We start from the raw sequence: 16,255 nt of genomic DNA on the forward strand, positions 1-16,255 counted from the left end.
CATGGAAGACCTGCAACTTTGACCCTAGCGACTTGCCGGTGTCCCAGGAGATGATGTACGCTTCGCAGCTGCAATGCAACTGATTTACCTAGCGTATCTTTTCTCGGGCTTGTGCTAACTTTTGACAACTAGGGTTGACCTACCAGTGCATGTCCGCTTGCGGAGCGCTATCCTGTGGAACGATGTCTTGCTGGTGAAGCGTATCATAAAGAATAACCCCAGGTTCCTGGAAAACCCAAACTTCGACGATAAGAGCAATACCTCACTGCATCTCGCAGCGATTATTGGCAACCTGGAAATCATTGTATGGAACCGCATCTTCATATTTTGTTCCTTAACCCCCCACTAAAACACAATTCCTAGAAACTCCTTGTATCATTCGGCCACGACTCATGCACCCCTCAAATCTTGGAGAGCGGCTTCGATGCGGCCCCCGGCATCAGCGTGAACACTGATGGAGCTACACCTCTCCACCTTGCAGCTGCTCATTCCCACACCTCCTGTGTCCAATTCCTGTGCACTCAGTTCCCCCAAACCATCGACCGGCCTGACCATAATGGCGCCACACCCCTCATGCTTGCGGCTCAAAACTCCAACGCATCCCACCCGGCGCAAAGCACATGCCTAATTCCTCCGAAGCAGCGCCCGCGTTCCTCTTCCAATTCCTCAGAAGATACAAGTACCATTGCAACGCTTCTCAGACAAGATGCGTCCGTCACGCTTGCAGATAACGTCGGCAACACCGCCTTGCATTATGCTAGTGCATGGGGAAATTTGAAGGCATTTCGGCTCCTGGTATCAGCGGGTGCGCCTTCCCTAGCTCTCAATCATGCGATGTGCACTCCCGCAGACTATGCATTAAGCATACAAGCACGCGTATATTTCCACAGCCTAATTTCGGAATTCGAACGACTCAAAGTCGAGTCTCCCCAGCTACAACCACCACCACCACCGCCACCACAGCAGGAGCAGCAGCGAAAGCCGAAAATTAAGCTATCGTTGAACGTAAATGATGGCGATTTAAACCGGTCCCCACCCGGCGTAGTAACGCAACAAAGGAACCTATCGCCCATCTCTCCGACAGGGATGAGGCTACCTAACAAAGCGGGTTTAAGCGCCTCAAGACCGGGGAAGGTTACGCCATCTCTAGGCTCCGTGCGGTTGGTTGAGCATGAAATCAGCGACGATATGTTCCCTTTGGGTCCGCCTTTGACGGCGAGGAAAATCAGTGGGCAGATGACGGGCAGCCCGATCACCGCGACAGGGCCTTTTACACGGTTTCGCCGAGGCTCAAGTTGAAGCGGCCAATCCCAAGCCTTCGACCCGTCGTGGCATCGGCGGTTGGTCTACTCCGTACTCGTCATGGATTTTCCCCACATGCAATTGACTTGTCTTACATCCGTGGAGAACATAGGTATCATTGAAGGATATTAAAGAAATTTTCGACATCACCCTTCTGCGTGGCTTTTGTGGAAGATGTTGCTCTTAGCAGGAAGCTACCATATCTCCGCACGACATGTGTAGGTACATATCCCTATGCATGCATACACCTTTAGAATGATCACCTCTCTGTGATTTACGACTCGGACGGGATGATTCAACGCGCGGAAACTTTCTGTATTTTTAAACCGCAAGATCCTTCGAGGACACCCCAGCTCAAATAGAGCAAAATATCCGATCCATAAACAACCGGTAATTTTCACGAGTCTGTGCAACTGTGAGAAGAAAAATGACTGGCCCTTTCAACCGATAAACTCTTCTTCCCTTTTTTTTTTTCTTTTTTTTTTTTTTTTTTGCCAAAATCATGAAGTTGAACTGGCCATATACAGCTACATCAAAAACATATTCCATACACTTCAGGCATCTTTCTAACTTACCCAGATCTTTCTGTGCCTGTTTCACTCGTCATTTTGAAATATTTCCATTTCTTCTCCCTTGCATCATATCATGTTCCTGTTATATCTGCGCAACATCTGGGCGTGTTATATCAATTCCCAAGCTCAAGCTTCAGGATTAATGTTGATAACCGGCGACAACGCAAAGGATGAATTGAATTATATCAATCCTACGTAAATTAAAGCAGAAGACATGCACATGCACGTCTTTTTTTCGTTTCTCTCTACTGTAACCTAAACAAATATCTCACCGCGCTATCTAACCCCGTGTGATAAACAAAACCAGCGCGGGCGTGAAAAGATAGGAGGGAAATCAAATCTTACTTCTTCAAGGAAGAAATATAATAATATATAATGATAACGGTAACGATAGCAATGTCAACAATGAAAAAAAGTAAGAAAGAAAATAAAAGGTACCTCTATCTACTACACCCCCCGTCTCCGTCCCCGTACTATAATTTCGTTTTTTTTTTCAGTTTTAATCCAACACACACACACACACACACACAACATAAACTTACATCTGACATATGCCAAATACATTTCCATAAAAGTACATCTATCTATATATGGCCGGCCGATACGCCCACTATTAAACCAGACACACGGGGCTAGTAATCAGGAGAGAGACAAAAGAAAAAGGGCACTTCCGTTCACCGCCTACTTCGGATTCCATTCGCTTTTCCTCTGGGCTTTTCCTTCTCTTCTTTTCCCCTCCATTATAGTATTTTCTTTTTTTCCCTTTGCTTGCTTGCTTGTTTGTTTGTTTCGCTCACTTCCGCCTCTTGGTGAGTTTCGCGCACATCTCAATTAAGCCTGTCTTGGCCTCAGTGTCAGGGAGGATACGGATGGACTGGATGGCTTTATTTGTGTATTCCTGCGCGAGGGCGCGGGTTTGCTCGAGGCCGTCGGATTGGGAGACGATTTGGCGGGCCTGTATTCGGTTTTTCCACCTCACATGTTAGTGTATCTATATAGATATAAACATTATATAGAGAGCTTCGATTTTTCGACGGTGGGAGTAAGATAACACACAACAACAAATAACCATAGGAATAGGAATAATAAAAAAAATAGTAACTTACCAACTGCACATCCCCCTCCCCGCTGAACTTCCTCCCCACCAACGCCCCCAACTCCGGGTTTGCCCTCCAGGCAAAAAGCAACGGTGCCGTCGCCAGTCCCAGCTCCAAATCCGCACCAGCAGGCTTCCCCAGCTCATCCCCACTAATCGTATAATCCAACATATCATCCACAAGCTGGAACGCAAGGCCCAGATTCCGGCCATACGAATAAGCCGCCTCCACAATCTCCGGTGACGAATGGCCCAGCAGCGCTGCCGCCCGACACGACTTGCTAATCAGGCTGGCGGACTTCAGGTACGTCTTTTGCAGGTAGTACGTGATCGTCTGCTCCGTGAAGGACGGGTTCAACTCGTCCCGCTCCGTGTTCTTCAACTGCATGAACTCGCCCTCGATCAGGTTCGCGATAACGGTGGACAGCAGCTCGATGACCTCTGGGTCGCGCAGGCGGGCAAGCGCAACTGACGCACGGCCCAGGAGAAAATCGCCCGCCAGCACGGCCATTTTGTTCCCGAATGCCAGATTCGCGGACACGGTGGAGCGCCGCGTGACGGCGTTATCGATCACGTCGTCATGCAGCAGCGAAGCCGTGTGGATTAGCTCTGTAATCTCCGCCAGCCGCTGTTGGGCGGGGAGGATGTCTGTGCCGTTCCCGCTGTCGGCGTCGTAGTTGGCGTCAACATTCCCTGCCAGCCCAGTATACGCAGCCTCGAGCGAGGACGGGGAAGTGGAGGAGAGCAATGCGCTCTGGTCCGGGTTTGTATCTGACAGTATGGCAGGGGATGTAATGCCATCGTTGATACCGGCAGCACTAACGAATGGGACCTGGCGGGTCGTTTTGGGCCCGTGGGCCGTCGCCTGCGACATGAGCAGAACTAAGAGGGGCCGCACGTGCTTGCCTTCGCTTGTTGTGTAGTATTTTGCGACTCTGTCGAGCAGGGGGTGGCCGGAGCCGAGAAGCTTGTGGATATTCTTTTTCATGAACTTGAGCTCTTTGGCGACGATGCGGAGGGGGTCAATGGTTACGGGGACGCCGCCTGGCGTGCCTGGCAAGCGCGGAGAAGTTCCTGGTGAGCGCGATAATAGTGCTGGTGAGGGCGAGGAGGAAGAAGGTGATGACAGTGGTGGGGGAGGAGGAGGAGGGGGGCTCTCTTTCGAGAATAGATTTTGGGCGGCGGATGCGGCAGAGCCAAGGGCCGATTGATTTTTTCGGCGCGAAGGATGGTAGCTGCGGATGTTGTATGGCAGATTGGGAGATGAGAGTGAGCTGGAGCTGGAGATGCAGCTGTCTATTAAGCATTGAGAGCATATCAGGGCGGTTGCTGCTCTCGCTGCAGCCGGTGAGCGGGTGGGAGTCCCTGGGCGGAGGAGAAGCCCATAGGGCATGAGCGTTGGTCGAGCTCGCATGGCAGCTCGACAGACTGCGGCCGGGGCTCCCTGGTGATGGTTGATATGCTAGACGGGCATGAATATAATCTAATTGGGCGGGATACGGGAGGTGGTTGAGATCAATTGAGGTTGTTGCAAGTGCAGAGGTGGTGGTGGATAAGGTTGTTGAGTGAAATGAAGCTGAAACTTTTTTTTTGGCTGGCGACGAGTTGGACTTGGCCGGGATTGACGAAGACAAGGCGCAGAACCACAACACGATTAGACAACTCGTATATACGGGACGACAGCGTCACTTAGGCCTCATGACCGAGATTCTTCCTCCATTGCTGGTCTAAGTCTCATACTTCGGTGAAACTATGCACTAAGGCTTCCGCAGATGTCCGCATACTTGTTTATTTCTTCGTTTATTCAACCTGCACCATCTTCCGCAGGATTGCGCTACTTGACAAATTGCAATGGCCGAACGAATGTAAATACACAGATAAAATAAATAAATAAATAAATAAGCAACCAGTGAACTTCTCGGCAAGTCCGTCTAGGGATTAGTAAAGGAGGGCTAAAAAAGGATAATGGGAAGTAAACACAAGAGGAAAAGGTGCCGGAATTAAAAATTTTTTGAACAAGACATGGGAGGAAAATGAGGAAAAATGCCATACATAATTGTGGCCATCCATAAAGTAAACCCCGAACTGTTGTTATGTTAGCCCATGCCTTCAGCCGGAATATGTGTCTGTCAAGTCGGGCGTATGTTCTTCTGAATATGAACAGTCCCGTAATATATATATAGATATATATGGAGAGAGAGGGAGAGAGAGAGAGAAAGAAAGAGAGAGAGAGTTCACGCCGGCTTTCCCGGGCCCGGCAAAATAGTAAATAATATCAAAATGTTGAAGTAAGACAAATAACAAAAATGAAAAAAGGAAAAAAAAAAAACGAAATAACAGTATTCCCAAGGAGTAGGAATTGAGAATTGCAAAGATTTCAGCACTAGAAAAATGCTTCTGTTTCTTTATCGCTCCTCAATTAAAATATAGTACCAATACCAAAATCCCACCATTCAGTCCATCCATCCATCCATCCATCCATAAGTCAACAGATCGAGCAATCAATCAACCAAGCCGACTTTCTCTCCGTTCTAAAAAAAAGAAAAAAAAACATAAAGAAACACAAGAATAGGAAAAAGCGGCAAGGAAGAAGTAGCTAGATCGTGTCAAAGTCTCCGCCCGCATCGTCATCATCCAAGTCCCCCTCGACGATCTCCTTGGCTAGTTCTCTCTCCCGTTCACGCGCCTCCTGTGCATTTTTCAGCTCGAGCCTATGTTGGTTCATGGGGAATCTCATGGCCTGTATTTCGTTTGCCCGGTTAATATCATATATATACCTTGTTATAATATATAGCGGAAAAGGTCAAGAGAAAATATAACCATACCTTGACACTCTCGTCATGAAGATCCAAACAGAACCGGATGCGCTCATGGAAGACCTCACCGGGCTCCCCAGTCGCATACACATCTCCCACCTCCTTGCTCTTCATATACCCGTGCTCATGATCCAGTGAAGCTTCGATTACACCGTCCCGGATGGCCTTCGCGACGATATACTCTGCTGACTCTTCACTATCCAATCCTAGACGGAGACAGATATCCCGAAGGGAAATCCGCGTATAAGCCAGAGACATCATACGAATACCTGTCTTGATGACATTCTGTCGAAGACGTAGGATAAGTGTGTACGTGCCGTCGCGTCGGAAGGTTGAGCTGTGTTTCTGGACAATGCCGATGAATCCATCTAGGTCGCCGATGCTGACGGCCTGCACGAGCAGGAAGTAAGGATGCATAGCCCGCTCAAGGGTTGCTTGGCGGAAGATTGCGCGGTCAGGGATATCACCCATCAACAACTCGACGACAACGAGGAGCTTAGTGGATGCCTGGTAGAAACCGCCTGCGGTATGGCTCGAGGGAGACTTGCGAGTGGCACCGATTAAATGCTCGTGAGCCTCAGTGTACTGCAGTTGGATGGCACGGATCCGACCAAGATAGTAAAGATACCGAGCGATCTGGTTGTTGGGTGCTCCCGGCGGGAATTCTGAACGAGAGACGAAGAGGTCTGCTTGGGAGATGTGCGACGTTGACAGGTAATTGCGCAGGAGGAGGGTGGTGATGGTTGCCTGGATGTCCTGGTCCTTTCGAAGAACGGAAGTTCGCAATGCCTGAAGTAGTGGCTGGCGGATGGAAATAACGGCTGCGGCTGGAGACGGGGGAAGCGGAGCAAGCTGCTCGTAAAAGAGCGAGTAGTAGAAATAAACACGAGCAGCCAAAGAATCCAAGGTTCTTCTATTGTGTGATCGCACTAGCTCCACAAGGCTACTGGAGAAGTTTGCACCCTGTTCAATGTCCTTCTTGTCATATAGATAGATCTGGATGAGGATAGCCAGATAGATATCGACCTCGGGAAGAACATCGCGCGTAGCGGATCCCTTTCCAGGATACCTTGATTCACCATCGATATCCATTGGCAAATCAGCGGCAGCATCGGCGAAAGCCGATTTCCTGCCAATGGAAGCTAATAGGAATGATGCCGTTGAATCCGAGGGCTGATATGTTTCTACGATGACCTGGGCAAGAAGGTAAGCAGACAGCTGTTTCCGTACCGATGATATCGACCGCAAGGCTCGCAATGTAAATCGGGGATCAAAATGGACAACAGCACGTTCGAGCAGTGTGAAATTGCTTTTGATATCTGTTAAAAGAGAAGCGATAATAAACATGAGTTAGTTGAATCACCATGTCTGCCAGAGTTATCAAAAGTGGTATAAGGGAAAAAAAAATAAACAAAATAAAAAATTAAGCCAATAATACCTGATAAAGCTTTCTCCCTGGGATCAACTTGCACCTCAACCTCAGCCTCGTCACCATCCTCTGCCTCATTCATGGTGATATCGTGCTGATGTTGTTCGGGTTCTCCTGATAATCTGGAGCCCTTGGATGGTGGCACCACCACGGTCATCCCGTCATCAGACTCACCTCCTCCTTCACGCTGATTCTTCTGGGTGGCAGATCCATTGATATCGGCGTCGTCTTCTGCCATTTCCACATCCTCCGTCCCGTTGACATTGTTGACGCCATTCTCGACGGGGTCTGAGCCGCCGTTGGTGTGAGGAGCAGTCTGATCGTTTTCAGCAACCATCTTCTTTGCAGCAGATGTGGATACTGAAGTCGAGGTTGGTGTTGATGTTGAGCTAGCGGTATTGGAGGAGGACGTCTTCTTGCCAGAGGCAGCAGCTGTCTTCCCCCGGACAGATGATCTGGTAGAAGGAGGAGCCGGCTTATCTTTGGAATTCTGGGAAGTAGAGTTTGAGCGATGTTTTTCTCCGTTAGCTGAGGTGTCCGACTTGTTGGACCTCAGGGAACGCCTTTCAGCAGGCATATTGGAGACTCTGAAGGTGAGTAGCTTGTTGGGCGTACTACTCGGCGCCTGTGCAAAAGTTGGAACTGGAGGATGGAGCTGGCGGCTGGCAGCTTGGAAGGGAAGAGACGGCAAAGCAAAGAAAGGAGAGTGTGAAACAGAGTACAGTGACAAAAGAGCCGTAGGGGGAAGAGAGCTAGCAGGAACGTAGAGCGTCTGGGGGGCGTGGATGGGGAGGGCAGACAGCAATGACAATGCTGTGTCGAGGTGATGTTTGAGGTGGTCGACAGAAGAAGGCGACAGAACAGGCAGGCCGGGTTGGGTTAGGCGTGGCGGGCGATGGGCGGGCTGGGCTGGGTCGGTTTATGTGGTGTTGCTGCTGGAAGGGCTATGCCGCAGCTAGGCTGGGCTGAGGCTGGGCTGACTCAGCAGCTCCGCGTACCAGTCAGCACAACAGCTGCCTGGGTCAGCAGCCGTGGTCAGTCGACAGTGGCGAGGAGCCGCCGCTGAATGGTGAGCAGCTGTGATTGCTTGTGGAGGATATGTTTTGTCGTTGATACCAGGGGATTGGAGATCACCAGTCGCATCGTTGATCGTATAGCTTTGTTTGGACCTTCGACGTGCTGGTCTTGGCGTGGAGGCATTGATATGCTGATGCAGCAGTAAACATATCAACTCTGTCCCGGTTCATACCGTATGAATCGGATTCAATAGCATACCTCTATAATCCACTCCAATTGAGATTGAATTTTGATCCCCGTTCGCTTACCGCCTTCACCAATGGGTCTCCTTGAAAGCCATCTAGAGCAGATCTCCCTCTCTGCAACTGCCATCGCGGATCTCCCGTATGAGACGATTCACCCAACCTTATATCATTTATCGCTCATATATTTGACACTCGCTAACATATCTACACAGTTTCCCTCCTCCCAAAATCTTCGCAAATGCTATGCTCGGCCCGCATGACATCACAACCCTAATCCGCGACACAGAACCCCACGAACGAGCCCTCTTCTCCATTGACCCCTCTGCCAATTCCCAACCCCGCGTCACCTCTGCTTCCTCAGCAAACTCCCAAAGAAGAACTACCCGTAGAGTCACCACTGCTGCGTCTGGGTCTTCATTCCCGGATCTAGTCCTCCCCCTTCCACACGAGGGAGGAGACTCCATGGCCAGTCGCATATATGCTGCAAAACACAACAAAAGCCAATCCGCCGTAACCCAGGTCCTCGGTGGAGATATGGTAGATGAGATTAAGAAGCCGAGAGGTGAAGTTGATGTCAAGGTGTTGCTAAGGGGAGCAGAGATGTTGTGTAATGTCTAGTGAGTTTATACCTCTGCATGTTCCCACCCATCCATCGTGTTGACTGGTTTGCGCGTCTAATCTCTCCTTTTGCTGTCTGCCAGCCCTATCCCCGGCGCCCAAGAACAAATATCCACCCTCCGCCACCGCCATGAGCATCTCTCTGCTTCCATCGCGCATCTGGAGTCGCGCATCGCAGAGCAAGCCGCTCAGTTGCAGCGGATGAACCGCTCGCAAGATTATTCCAGTGATTACGACCCTGCAGAGCTGGAAACCAGCACCGAAGTTCTTAATGCGGAAGTATCTCCGCACGTCACTGAGGAAGACCTGCGTCGCGAGATACTCGAGATTCATGAATTAGAAGCCCGGAAACAGAAGTTGGAAGAGCGGATGACGGGAATGGAGAGGGATCTGGGCGAGTTGATGAGATGAACAAACAGGGTAGGGAAGGAGATGCTATGTACAACGTGTGAGGTTTTTATTGGCTTTTTAACTTCTACACTTTCATATTATATTATCCTGATCGTAGATCTGGTGTGGGGTTATCTCTCCACTCATTAGCCCAGTCATCACCTACTGATGTGTGATGCATACGAGAAAGAGGAAACTCAGTTGCGCTTGCTGGTATCCTACCGTACAGCTGCCCATGTCCAGCCGGAAAGCGACGTATGAGAGTGAGGTTGATGTGTTGGTGACGGGTGGATAGAGTGGGGAAGGGGAATGAAACAACCGCTGCTCCGAAAGATTCTCACACCGACCCCTCCATCCACTGTATGCAGCAATGGATTTTGTTGGCTAAAAGAGCGGCAGAACGCGAAGCCACATTCCTGGCTGTTTCCTAAGCAGTCGCATTGCTAGGTGTATATTTTGTGTCTGGAAAGCATGCTTAAAGATAGGGTTATTTGTACTCTTAGCCAGGAAAACGGTCTTAACGTCCAATTCCTACAATTTTAAACAACGGTAATGGATGTATCTGCCTGGGTATATTACTTGATGATAATTCCCGAGCATTGCAAGGACAAGGAAATGAAGTCATTCTCTGAAAATGAATATCGAAGCCTCCTGAACCTCAAGTGAGGATTTAATATAGATCCGTCTCACATAACTAAGTTATCTCTACCTGGATTTGAAAGTCCGCGCCAAGACTTGTCCTGATTGGGCAATTTCCAACATCAACTCTTCGTGTCAAACCAACTCTCCAGCCAATATAGCTAAATGTTGGCTATCCTTCATCATATTATTCTTATCATTCCTTTCAACTCCAAGGTATATATATACACTATTCTTAACTGCATCCTGAAATCGTACGTGGAGGAGCGAGCCGTCCTTGAAACCACCGCTGGGAAGTGCCTGTCGCTGCCAAACAGCTGCAACGATGGAATCCTCCGCCTCATCGAACCAGCCCAACCCGCCTAATAACAATCCCAATAACCCCCCGAACCAGGGCTCTGCTGCCATTCCTGCAGCCCAGCAACAGAACCTAATCCGCACTGATCAAGTCCAGAAACTCCCACACCTGACCGATGCGATGAAAGCAGCAAACACGCAGGCTGTGCGGAGCCTGTGGGAGACGATCAATGCAAATGCTGCGGGTACCCCCGAGTATAACGCCGCCCATGCAAAGTTAGCTGGTATTTCACAGACTCTCATGCGCCAGATGAAGTCGTTTCAGTATCGACAGATGCAGCTTCAGCAACAGCAGAAACAAATGCAGCAGGTGCAGCAGAAGGGCCAAGGACAAGCGCAGGGGAAGAGTGAAGACGCACAGCCGCCCCAGGTGCCTCCCCAGTTGCCGCAACAACCACAACAGCCACGGCAATCTCTGGGTGCAACACAGTTTCAACAGCTCCTGCCGCAGATACAAGCTAAAGTGAATGGTTTGAGTTTCGTATATCCGCCCAAGGTCGACAAGGCACAGGCTGAAGCGTGGCTGAATGATGCCAAGTTGCGATATGGCATCGCGTTGCAAAAGCAGGAGTTGGGCAAAGCAAAACTGAACGAGTTACGCCAGGCATACCAGCAGCGGCAGAGCGCAGGGAATTTGACTCCGGAGGAGATGCAGGATTTCAAGAATCGGCAGGTGGCCGCTAACAAGCTGTTCCAGGAGGGAAGCGAGTTCCTTATCAAGTTTAAAGAACAACAAGACTCTTTTCGAGTTGGGCAGTCACAGGCGCAGACGCAAACGCAGTCACAGCCACAGCAGGCGCCACAACAGCAAACATCAAATGCGCAGCAAAATAGACCTGTCGTCGGTGGTCCCGCTCCCACAGTTCCGCAACAACAGCAACAGCCACAGGGTCCGATTGTGAAAACTGAGCCGGGCTTGCCTGATGGGCCTCGTCCGCCAGCTCAAGCTTCTACTAATGGGCCATCTCCCTACACTATTACCTCTGCTGTAGCTGCGCGAAACCAGGCTGGCCAAACCATCATGTCTCCTGCCACTTCACAGGCGGGTCAACCCACTTCACAACCACCTCAAATCACCGGGCAACCTCAACAATCCACAGCTCAGAACCCTCTACCACAGTCACAACCACCTTTTCCCCAACACCCATCACAAACTGAGTCCTCCAGCACTCCCTTATCCACTACCTCAACCCAGAACATCGCAAGCCATCCCCAAGGCCCACCTCGGCCCCTCTCCCAGGAAGCTGCCTTCCAGCAATCTGCCCAAAACTACTCAAACTCAACTCAACAACAGACACCCATTCAACAACAGCCGCAGCAGCAGCCGCAGCCGCAGCCGCAACCACAGCAACCGCAACCTCAGCAACAGCAACAGCCGCAGCAACAGCAACCGCAACCGCAACAGCAACAGCAGCAACAACAGCCTCAGCCTCCTAACACCCACTCCCACCCTCAGGGATACGCGCACAATCGAACTGATAGCAGTTCGCGTAGCGTGCACATGGCCATTCCCAAGACCCTGAACGTCAAACCTCCCGAACCCGTATCCATGGGTCCCGCGCGTCCTACGTTATCCGGTGGACCCAGCCATGGCGCGATGGGAGTAATGAGCCAACCAGCTATTCAAAAGCATCCGGGCTATGTACTCGAGGGGGAGGGGCAGCATGTACTTAGCAAGAAAATGTTGGATGTACTTGTGAAACAGGTAACGGGGGGAGGGGAAGGGCAGGGGCTTACACCTGATGCGGAAGAGGTATTATTTCTATTTTACTATTGTTTGCACAGTATCTCTACCAACGTTACTTCTCCGAAATTATACCCTCCATCTCTCTATCTCTCTCACACACACCTTTATAAGACACCCAACTAACAACGCTTAAAAACCCTATTCAGTTCATTCTCCAAATGGCAGATGACTTCGTCGACGACGTCATCACTGCAGCATGCCGCTTGGCTAAACTCCGCCCGGCGTCAACACTTGATATCCGCGATATCCAACTCATCCTCGAACGTAACTATAACATGCGCATTCCAGGGTTCTCATCAGATGACCTGCGTACGGTGAAGAAGCCGCACCCTACACAGGGCTGGACTCAAAAGATGTCGGCTATTCAGGCTGCGAAGGTTACGCAGGGGAGGGCTGAATAGACAGTTTCTTGTTCTTATTTGGGTTTTCTTGCTAGCTAGGGTCATCAACCGGATTTTTGCGGATTTTTGCGAAGCGTTGGGGCTTGAGGCTTGGGACTGAGGCGCTATAAGGATGTCGTTCTCGTTGCCCGTGTTGATGGATGGATGGGGTCTGAATGACCAGCACGTGGGGAGATGTAATGGATTTTTGTTTTGACTCTCTAAGATGTTTTCTTTCTCCTCAAGTTTCATTTCACAACGTTATGGATTATACCTACCTGGGCTGGCATTCTGTTTCTTTTTCTTATGGCATTTCTCCTTTTAATTATATGTCTCTTTGCTTGGAAAGCTTCTTACAAAAACTCCGGGTATGTCATCGGCGAAACATCGGCATGGTAACTTTCTAGCTTGAGATATAGTTGCGGAAATGGATGAATGGACGGACAGATTAGCAGGGATTGCAAATTTTCTCAAGGTCTGGGGTTCTTATTGCTTGTGCTTTGATACTTCCCCTTCTCCTTCCTATCTACATTCTGCTTCCCCCCACCTGGCATTGTGTTCTTCGTTAGTTTTTGCGAATGTACTCATATTCTTAGGGAGAGAAAATTTAGTTGGGGAGTGATTGTGATTTAATACGATCAAGACTTGTTACACCTGACTATATTTCGATTTTCTCCTTGGGCGATTACTGGGCTGTGGATGTCTAAATGGATAGATAGGCCTTCTATGTGTATATTGAGAGGGGTTGGCATGAAAGTTTTAAATTGGGCCTCTCAATATCTATTAGATAAATGATATTATTTTTTGCGGTGTATTAGAATTGTCTTTTGTAAAAACACTTCCAAAATTGAATGGTTGCTATAATATGAAAATCCAGAGGCTAATATAGATCATAGACGCTGCATAAGATCGCAACAATATTGTGGACAGGGAACTCTGGAGATAAATTTTAGCAATAATGCAAAAAAAAAGGGCAAAATTGCTATAGCTAATTGAACTATCGTTGTACCAAATCCAATAACTTGTCAAAATCATTAACTAACGCATCATAGCTTCGACCGGGGAGAATCTACCTACTGAAACCCTCTCTTCATATTCTCATATCGACTAACCGGATACGCCAATAAATTCATACTGTGATCCAGATTCCCGACTCCTCCAAACCCTTTGACTGTCTTCGCAATCAGACTCCGTTCGCTCCCTATTGGAGCATCACCGCTAAGCTCCCACCACATCCCACCCCCCATCCCCCTTCGGCGAATGTGATCCACTTTCGCCGCCGCAATCGTTGGTGTATCATAGCTAATCATCTTCCTGGCAGTCTTATCGTAACTCCAGCTAGCAATTAGCTCGTGGTCATTCATCTCCACACTACCCTGCTGCGGCAGGACCTTATAGTCCCACACTCCATTCTCCCACGATCCCTGCCCGACCCCTTGGAACGGCTTCCCGGGGCCATCAGTATTTTCAAACGCACGGCCATACAGCGGCAAGCCGAAGACGAGTTTCTTCGGATGCACGCCGCCGGCGATGTAAGCGGTGACGGCCTCATCGGCATTGAACGGGGTCGACTCCGGCACGCTATTTGACGGAAACACATTGGCCATGTGGCCCGCTTTGCTATCCCAGCTGCCTGCAAAGTCGTAGCACATCATGTTCCAGAAGTCGAGATGCACGTCCATATCTGCCATGCGTAGCTTCTTGTAATTGCTCGGGCCGCAGGGGACGGCAACTGTCAGTAGTAGCCGTTTGCCCTGCGCGTGCTGGGCTGCGTAGCTATCCAGTGCTCGTCTGGTCTCTTGCAGTAGAAGGACGAAGTTGTGTGCCTGTGCGTCGTCCTGCGGGTATTCCCAGTCGATATCGATGCCGTCGAAACCGAGATCTGCGAGGAGTTTGACGGCGGTGCGGGCAAAAGTTTGTCGGCCCGTGGGTGTGGAGGCGGGCGCGGGGAAATTTGCGCTGTAGGTCCAGCCGCCGATGGAGAGGAGGGTTTTTAGATGTCTGTAATGCTTTTTCAGGAGGTAAAGCTGTTTAACGCAACCGTAGACGTTCTCCCCTGATTCGTCCCAGGAGTCGCCGGGGTAGTGCTTTTCCAGATCGGAGTATGTGTCACTTAGGTAACTGGCAACCGGCGGGTTAGCTTAATGTTTTGTACAGTCCTTTGTCGGGTGATGGTGACTTATTTGCATTGGACATACACTTCACCGGAATCTGGTTTGACGTTTGCGAAGGAATCTATAAGTTATAATTAACATATATTTAGTTATTGTAGGTACTGTACTTTCCCGTCTCATTTTATATTTTTATATGGTTTCTTCACTCTAATTTTACCTACACAAAATATGTGTGAGATGATTCCCGGGGATATCCAGAGGTTGATAGTTACGTCCATATATACCCTAGCAAAACAATCATAGTTAGTTATTGACCAGAATTGTTATTCCCTTCCGAAGAGTATAGGATCCAATTGAATTGCATAGACCAGTATACATCAAAACTATTTTTGCTAGAGAGAGAGAGAGAGAGAGAGAGCAAAAGGCTTACCCAATTGGTGAAATACCCAACCGTTTTAAATCCCTCATTGTTAAGGTTCAGTTCAACCGGCGGCGGAAGAGAAGGAAGTACTGAAGGGGCCGGTGGAGCGGCGGCGGGGGCTCCTCCACCCTCCTTCTGGGGCGGAACATTGGCAGCGGGAGCGGAATTGGCAGGAGCATCTCTGCCGGGGATATTCAAAACCTGGCCAACTTCGATCTGGCTGGGGTCTGATACCTGCGAGTTTGCGGCAATCAGAGCGTCAAGCGAGATACCGTGAGCAACAGCGATTGCCCACATGGAGTCTCCGCTGGCAACGGTGTAGGTGGACATGATTAAGACGAATTGGTCGAAATGTGCAATGTATTGAGTGTATAAAAGCCGTGTGAAATTAGTCCTCGGGATTCTAAACGTAGCATAGGGGATTGAATTGTTTAATTCAGGTTTATATATGAGGTTTGATAAAGCTCTGCGTCACTGCGGTCGCTGTTGATATTGCGGGGTGGAATTGCTGGAGCATCCACGGCCTGGAAATCGCTGGCGGGGTGGTGGTGGGGGCATTCGTCTGCATGTCCCTTGGCTCGAAAGGCTAGACCCTCGGCCCACCGCTTTGGCCCCTAAATTCGGGACCTGCTCCCCCGAAAGACCCCTGGACGGACCCTGGAACGTCGCCGGAACGCCGAACCTGTCCCCAAGGATGACTTGAAAATGTTCGTATCTGTGGCTGTTTGCAACAGGTCTTTTTCGTATGTACGACTATCATGGGCCTTGTGGTAGTATTGTAATAACAATAACATTGTGATTGGCAAGAAGTTGCAAACGTCTACCAGAGCGATTTAATGCACCTTCTAGGGCAATTTCTGGTCTTCAGCTTCTGTTGGAGCACTGCCTTGCCCAGATGCAACCGGGAGGAACCCACAGTCTCCCTTTTACTCCGTACTTTGTAGGTTCAATTCGCGTATCATTTCCCGAGTCATCTGCGCCCATGAACATGAACCAGAAGCTATCCAGATGACCACAGCGACCGAAGTCCGACTTTGCTCAGCCTCTCAGGTGCCTGCACAGGCAGGTTAATCGCTGAGCAGCTCTGTGCTTGGCCGTCACTAAGAGCTCGT

At 49.6% G+C, this 16,255-nt stretch overlaps 6 protein-coding genes across 6 annotated transcripts; 3 read left to right on the forward strand and 3 right to left on the reverse strand.

The window, feature by feature from the left end:
* Positions 1-50: 50 nt before the first annotated feature.
* On the forward strand, positions 51-1,299 carry HCBG_07715 (uncharacterized protein; the record flags this gene model as incomplete). The annotated part of the gene is made up of 3 exons (XM_045434764.1): positions 51-55; positions 133-304; positions 364-1,299. The coding sequence occupies 3 exons, from the start codon at positions 51-53 to the stop codon at positions 1,297-1,299; spliced, it is 1,113 nt and encodes a 370-aa protein (XP_045284070.1).
* A 1,368-nt stretch (positions 1,300-2,667) lies between these two features.
* HCBG_07716 (decaprenyl-diphosphate synthase subunit 1) lies at positions 2,668-4,384 on the reverse strand (the record flags this gene model as incomplete). The annotated part of the gene is made up of 2 exons (XM_045434765.1): positions 2,668-2,829; positions 2,981-4,384. The coding sequence occupies 2 exons, from the start codon at positions 4,382-4,384 to the stop codon at positions 2,668-2,670; spliced, it is 1,566 nt and encodes a 521-aa protein (XP_045284071.1).
* Positions 4,385-5,198: 814 nt separating this feature from the next.
* HCBG_07717 (26S proteasome non-ATPase regulatory subunit 3) lies at positions 5,199-7,792 on the reverse strand (the record flags this gene model as incomplete). The annotated part of the gene is made up of 3 exons (XM_045434766.1): positions 5,199-5,710; positions 5,796-7,105; positions 7,225-7,792. 3 exons carry the CDS (start codon positions 7,790-7,792, stop codon positions 5,567-5,569), a joined length of 2,022 nt encoding a protein of 673 aa, XP_045284072.1.
* Positions 7,793-8,310: 518 nt separating this feature from the next.
* Positions 8,311-9,818, forward strand: HCBG_07718 (uncharacterized protein; the record flags this gene model as incomplete). The annotated part of the gene is made up of 3 exons (XM_045434767.1): positions 8,311-8,616; positions 8,690-9,094; positions 9,179-9,818. The coding sequence occupies 3 exons, from the start codon at positions 8,552-8,554 to the stop codon at positions 9,504-9,506; spliced, it is 798 nt and encodes a 265-aa protein (XP_045284073.1).
* Positions 9,819-10,370: 552 nt separating this feature from the next.
* Positions 10,371-12,739, forward strand: HCBG_07719 (transcription initiation factor TFIID subunit 12; the record flags this gene model as incomplete). The annotated part of the gene is made up of 2 exons (XM_045434768.1): positions 10,371-12,234; positions 12,665-12,739. 2 exons carry the CDS (start codon positions 10,450-10,452, stop codon positions 12,737-12,739), a joined length of 1,860 nt encoding a protein of 619 aa, XP_045284074.1.
* Positions 12,740-13,681: 942 nt separating this feature from the next.
* Positions 13,682-15,473, reverse strand: HCBG_07720 (chitinase; the record flags this gene model as incomplete). Its single annotated transcript, XM_045434769.1, has 4 exons — positions 13,682-14,729; positions 14,807-14,843; positions 14,944-15,007; positions 15,153-15,473. The coding sequence occupies 4 exons, from the start codon at positions 15,471-15,473 to the stop codon at positions 13,682-13,684; spliced, it is 1,470 nt and encodes a 489-aa protein (XP_045284075.1).
* Positions 15,474-16,255: the final 782 nt, after the last annotated feature.

Source organism: Histoplasma capsulatum (genome assembly GCF_000150115.1).
Source record: "Histoplasma capsulatum G186AR genomic scaffold supercont2.14, whole genome shotgun sequence".
In the NCBI taxonomy this organism is placed as follows: domain Eukaryota; kingdom Fungi; phylum Ascomycota; class Eurotiomycetes; order Onygenales; family Ajellomycetaceae; genus Histoplasma; species Histoplasma capsulatum.